General features: G+C 47.3%; 1 protein-coding gene across 1 annotated transcript; it reads right to left on the reverse strand.

The window, feature by feature from the left end:
* Window positions 1–5,157: 5,157 nt before the first annotated feature.
* On the reverse strand, window positions 5,158–5,697 carry LOC119384181 (tigger transposable element-derived protein 6). Its single transcript, XM_037652459.1, has one exon. It carries the CDS (start codon window positions 5,695–5,697, stop codon window positions 5,158–5,160), a length of 540 nt encoding a protein of 179 aa, XP_037508387.1.
* Between the last annotated feature and the right edge of the window lie 1,083 nt (window positions 5,698–6,780).

Raw genomic sequence — 6,780 nt, forward strand, 5'->3', positions numbered from 1 at the left:
TATCCTAGCACTACCCTGCTGTTCGTGTAAATTGTAATAGAGTTTGGCCGAAAGTCCAACTCCCATAGTAGTATGTCATTGGCCATTTCCATAGCAAGGACCACTGCAAACAACTCCAGCCTTGGGATTGTGTGCTCTGGTTATGGAGCGAGCTTTGCCTTTCCCAAAACAAATCCACATGTCTGTTTCCTTGCTTGTTGGTTACATGTAAGTATGCTACTGCGGTGATGGCACTTTGGACACATCTGAGAAAATGTGAATGTTTCTGGTTGCGAATTCAGCCGTTGAGTGTGGCACATAATTCCTCCGTTCGTGAAGATGATAGAGAGTGCCTGGAGAGAATTTGTCCACTCATCCCAACTCTGTTGCTTTTCGTCTGAAAGTGGTGTTTCCCAGTCATAACCGTCCATCACAAATTCGCAAAGCAGGTGCTTGCCCTGAATCTGTATAGGAGCCACGGAACCGAGCTTGCTTTGAGCATTGCACATTTCCTGCCCAGCTAGTTCTTGAGCTGTGTAAAGTCTGTCCAACAGCTCAAGCACATATGCCACAACCGACAAGTCGTCCGCCCGGCCCTCCCAGCATTCTCAAATAATGCGAAGAGGGGACCGCAGAGCACGCCTGTAAACACGCTCCGCAGGTGAAAAACCGGTTGATTCGTGAGGAGCGATTCGAAGTGCGAACAAAGCTGCCGGCAAACAAGCTTCCCAATCCCCTTTGTGTTCCTAACAAAGGGCTCGCAGCAGCCGTTTCATGACTGAATGCACTTTTTCTATGGCATTTGACTGGGGGTGGTACACTGAACTGTGGATGATTTTTACTCCACACTTCTCTAGAATTGTCAAGGTCAGTGCACTTGTAAAGACAGATCCTTGGTCAGACTGAATTTCTGCAGGGAAACCTACGCACGCAAAGACAGGCAAGAGCGCTGTTACTATCTCCTCCGAGCTGAGTTCCTTTAGTGGTACCGCTTCCGGAAATTTTGTGGCTGGGCAGAGCATCATGAGTATATGCTGATACCCGGATTGCGTTACAGGAAGTAGACCCACTGTGTCTATAACTAGCCTGCAAAACAGCTCAGTGACAATGGGGACAAGCTTCATCGGTGCTTTAGCCTTATCCCCTAGCTTGCCAATACGTTGGCACGTGTCACAGCTCCTCACGAGTGCCTCCACCTCTCTGAAGCAGCCGGGCCAGTAAAACTCCCATAACAAACAGTCCTTTGTTTTTCTGATTCCGAGGTGCCCTGACCAAAGACTTCCGTGGATAAGATGCAGCAGCTCGCTGCGGTAAGAATAAGGTACAATGAGTTGATCAAACTCAACTTCTTTCTGACTCGTGTATTTTCTGTAGAGGACACCTCTTCACTCGATGAACTGAATGTTCTGCTTAGCCACACCTTCCTTCGTGTCTGGCGATAGGTTACGGAGAGTAGAGTCCTTTTCCTGCTCTTCTATCAGAGTGGTAGGATTTACCCCTAACAGCTTTCTGGTGCATTCCACCTCTCGAGATGCCCCAGGTTCATCCTGTTCCCCGCACCTTTCCTTAGCGTGTTTTCAGCCTCTTCCACGGGGCTCTCCGGTTTGGTGCTGGATAAGGGGGGTTCCGCCACAGCTGTTTACTCTGCCACAGGACATTTACACACAGTCTGAGCCGCGAGCTCCTTTGGCTTGGAGCGAGTTAGGGCCTGTGCGATACCCTCACTGAACCCAATTCCTCTTTGTCGCAGCATATCCTCTGACTTGTTAGGCACATAGTCTGTCCCCTCCCTTCAACGTAACCGCACACCACTCTCACAAGCACAACACAAACGGAGTGACGCACTGCTCTTCTTCCGCCAATGTCGCGGTCAAAGGTTACCCTGCCAAGGTGGGGCGCAGTATCATGGTCTCATACTCTTAATGCCGGCAGATGAGGGGTTGGTTTTGCTTTTCAGAAAAGCGTCTGGACAGCGCACGTAATGTTCAATAAGTACAGTACAAATATAAATCAAAACAAAATAGAAATACTACAACGCCCTGGGTGCAACATAGCTCTTCTAAAAATACGTCCTACTGCACTGTGTAAATAATGATGATTTTGGCTCGAGAGAACACCTCAATGAAATCCATTTCTTGTGGTGAACTCATTGTGCGATGGGCAGCCGGGATTATACCTGCCACAGCACATGTAAATGAGCTCCAGCTAGAAAACCTGCTAAAGCGTTCGGCTCCAAGTTGCTGCCATTTGTTCACTTCCGTCTCGGAGGCACGGATCTCAGGGCATACCTCTTCGTCTTGGGATTTATTGGCGTGAAGTAGGTATGATTATGATCAAAAAAGCTATTTACGGTCAACAGCGCCCATCTCCGTATGATGGGGCCCATCTTGAAGAGAAGCCCTGAAGACGAAGCTGTCATTTCTTACATCCCTAAGTAGACTGAGGCTTTTCTGCATAGGTGATGCGTCTTTGTTGAAGTCGAGGTTCTTCAGTCCCTGTGCACGGTCCTGTGGAGAAAATGCATTCAGCACATTCCGCCTATTTGAGGCAATTTGGTGCAGTTTTATGTTAGCTGTTACAATCATTGTCTGCATCCTTTGCAGCAGACTAATGGCGCCTTTCTTGCATGGAAGAGATTTGAGTGCATCATCAATGAAACTCTTGGCATCTTCACCTGTGCAAAAATGTGAACCATCATTCGTCACTCCATTGTCCTTAAACCAGAGGAAGCTCGCGTAGTTTTGATGGTCTTCGTGAACCAATAAATTGTAGAACATCTGCTCAACATCTGCTGTAATCTCTAGTGGTTCTTGACGGAAGCGTATCAGCATTCCCACTGGGCTTTTTGTCAGATTGAGTCTGGTGAGAAGGACACTGTTTAGGGGTACTCCTTCGTGCTGAGCACTGGAGTCTGAACACCACTCGAGTTCGATTGGGCTTTTGAGGATGACGAACACCGGTAATGGGCAGATACCAGCACTCTTCATCCCTATTAAGTGGTGGAGCTTCCTCTGCACAACCTTTGATGAACAGCTCTTTCAAAGCATTCCCTTGTTTCTGGGTTCTTTTTCAATGTGCATCGTAGCTCGTGCAGGCAAGGAAGAGCTTGTTTTTTGTTGTTTGGAAGTCAACCTCGGTGTGCAGAAAGGCCGAGGGCTGACTAACTTGTTTGATCTCTCTCGGTTTAATTCCCCATTACCTTGAAGAATGCCCGGTATTCTACGGAGCGAGTGCGCTTGTTGTCTCCTCCTGCTGTCTCGAAGATATTTGGGGCTAGGTTGTCAACTGACGATGTTACCGATGATAAATAATTCGGTGCTTTATGTTTATCCACAGTATAGAGAAGTGGTGCTTCCTTTACAGTTCAGTGTCTTGAGCATGGTCTGAAGAGGGATGGTCTTCCGTTGTCCAGCACACGTGTCTTAAACACATTTATGGTGCCTGTTTTCCGTGTACGACTCACGCAAATGCCTCCGGCACTGACCCATGTGAGATCGAGCTTCTGAGCATAAAGGGCATCAAGCAGTCCATTTATTGTTTGGTGAACCTTGTGAGCTCTGAGAATGTCTAGTCCAAAGAGGAGCAGTATTCTCGCTTCCTCTAGAGGCAGTATGCGAGTTGCAGTGGCTTTCAAGTGCGGGTATACCCATGCAGCATCGGATGTTGGAATTCTCTGTTGTCGGGAATTTCATTGCAGTCAAAAAAAAGCTTGACATCACCTTATATGCTCCACACAAGGAAGCTGTGAGCGATTCTTTCAACTTCAGCACTGCCATTACAAGTGCATAATGTGTACTGGGTGTGTGTCCCCATCAAACTGAACTCGTCGAGAAGTTCTGGCCTAACCAATGAACGATTGCTCTGGTCATCAAGTATCACATATGCTCCGAGTGTCATTTGAGGTTGAGACATGAATCGCATCAGTGAGGCAGATTTTAGTGCACTCTCTGAAATTGTCATTAGTGTTTGTTATCTCAGTGCACGTAAATAAGACTCGTCCTTCTGAATTATGTGCAGAGCTGTCGTCACACTCAATAGACGTCGGCGACTCTGAGCTGGGTGATGTTGGGTGCAGTGCTGTTGCGTGGTCACCACTGCCGCATATATGACACTTCTCGGCCACTTTGCATTGCCACTGCATGTCATGTGGTTTGTCGATAAACAGCATCTCCCTGCATTCTGAGGAAGGTTATACGCTGCTCCAAGGTTTTTTTACGGAAAGTGCAACATCTTTCTTGAGGGTGAGGTTTCTCGTGATGCGGCCACCACTTCTCAAAGCTCTTCGACTCATGCAGTTACTCCTTCGGAGGGGTTTTTTAAAACTCTTAAAAGGTATGATACACATTTGTTTTTCTCGCTCACACGGATGATCTTTTCTGCATGGTCTTGGTCATAATTTCTTCTTTCTTTAGTGTGAATGCAGTTGAGAGACATTTTGCGGGTGCAAGATGGTCATGATTGCTTAGCTCTTGAGTGGGTCAATAGAGGGAACTGCGACAATGTCTCCTGTGTGTTGTTGCGTTCTTGTTGCATAGTCACACATAATTTTTCGTTGATGATCACCTCATGGTCTGCATCATTGCCTTTCGGAGCTCTAATTCCTGCCGGGCTTCAGGCATGCTCATCTTGTTGAGAAAAGCAGCATATCGTGCAGTGACATGCTCATAGCACTCATAACTTGCACGAAACTGCTTTTCGGCGCTAGTAAACTGTACTTCCTTAACGCATGACAGCTTTTTAAGAGTGGTCTCCAAATTTTTCCACACAGTGTATACAGTGGAATCCCGATTATACGACTTTCAGGGGACCACACAAAATCATCGTATAATCGAAAAACTGAGAATATAGGCAGTGATGGTCATTGTTGCCCCACAAAAGTGGATACATACTGCCTAAGAAAATCTGCGGCACGAACCTGCGCTGCTCCAAGGAAGGTAGATTAAATTATTTGAAAAAATGACAACCAAGCATTTTATTGGAGGTGTGAATGAATCTTTGTTCTCACTTTTTAAAAAAGATCTGCTTTTTTTTGGTGAATTTGCCCAGCCGCAACGCATTGGCTTCCTTTCAAGAGCTGTAACATGTGGCAGAAATTTGTCGATCTCATCACGTGTGTAAGCAAACCGCAAAATGTTGTCAACGTAACACAACACGTCCACGTAAAACGGAACGGATGCGCTAGCCTCTACTCATCCATCTCTTCCTCGTCGGAAGTTTCCGCAAAGTCAGGACACACAGCTTCGTGATGTCGTCCAGCGACACTGCACTGCACACTGCAACACCGTCGTCAGCACCAACATAGTCCGTGAAAGTTCCCAGCAGCTGCAGGCTGCCAAACTCCGGTTCATCATCAACAGGCACTGCAGCTTCACTGGTAGAACAGAAGTCACTTCTGTTAAAGCCGCAATGCCTGAAGGAGTTAGTAATGGTGTCTGACGTGGTGGTGTCCCATGCACTAGCAATGTTGTGCATCGCATCAAGCATATAAAGCTTCTTGTCTAACTGCTTGCGCTCCGTGCAAACCAGCCGATGCTGCACCACAAACTTTCGGTACTTCTGTTTCACGTACTTGATGATGCCGACATCAAGTGGCTGCAGCTGGCTAGTGCATTTGGGGGGCAGAAATGCAGCTTGCACATTTCTCAAATGCGACGTATCCAATGAATGGCATGGCGCATTGTCAAGCAGAAAAAGAATCTTCCTGTTCCTAGCCCCCATTCTCGAGTCCAGCTGCTGTAGATATGCAGAAAACGTAGCAGCCGTCATCCAGGCTTTCTGGTTAAATTTCTACTGGCACGGCAGTCTTTTCAAATTTTTGAAGTATCGCGGCTTCTCAAACTTCCTGATCACGAGGGCAGGAAGCTTTTCTGAGCTGTCTTCATTAGTACGAAGCAATACGGTAAGCTTTTTAAGCTTCGCTTACCCCCGTGACAGCTCTCTCCTTTTAATTTTAAAGTCTGCTTTGGCTGCATATTATAAAGTACTCCAGTTTCGTCCTTATTAAACACATCGAAGGGCTTGTACTGCCTTATCAATTCCAGCAGCAATGCAGTCCACTCGTGAACAGTGGAGGAGCTGACAGACGTGCTCTCTCCACAGCAGCGGCTGTACACAACTCCGTTACGTTTTTTAAAACTATCCAACCAGCTATTGGAGGCTTTAAAATCATCAATGTCGCAACGCAATGCAATTGTTTCTCTGCCTTCTCCTTCAGGATTGCACCATTCACAGCAATTGCTGAACTTCGTGCCTGCCGCAACCACCCCACGAGGGCATCCTCCATGGCAGCATATTTGCAGTCTTTCGTGGCCTTCCTATTCAGGCCGAACTTCTTCGCATTCAGTGTGATGCTGTCCTTCTTCGCGGGGATCGTTTCTAGCGACGACTCGGGAATGTTGAGGTTGCGGGCAATGCTGGCCTTTGTTCCTCCGTTCCGCTTCTCTGCCTCCTCGAATATATGAAGCTTTTCTCTGAGAGTCAGCAGTTTTCGGTTCCGCGATCGTGAGATGCAGCAGTCGCAACCAAGAATTTGAAAACTTCCGCGCACACCTATGTCAGAATACAGAAAATTTTGCACATGGAAACAGCAGCTGCGGCGCACAACCTTCCATAGAGACACAGAGGTGAAGGAATGGCAGTGGGCCTCTTCAATTTTTGCAAGCGCATACGTCTGTGCAAGCTTTGGCCAATCGCATGCAGCAAAAACTGCTTACAACAGCACCCCAGCCCTCCAGTAACTAGACAGCAGCTAGTTTCGGTTCCTGTGTGTAGTAATCATAGCCGGGGTAACTGAGGAACTGT

This window comes from Rhipicephalus sanguineus, chromosome 1 (assembly GCF_013339695.2).
Source record: "Rhipicephalus sanguineus isolate Rsan-2018 chromosome 1, BIME_Rsan_1.4, whole genome shotgun sequence".
NCBI classification, from domain to species: domain Eukaryota; kingdom Metazoa; phylum Arthropoda; class Arachnida; order Ixodida; family Ixodidae; genus Rhipicephalus; species Rhipicephalus sanguineus.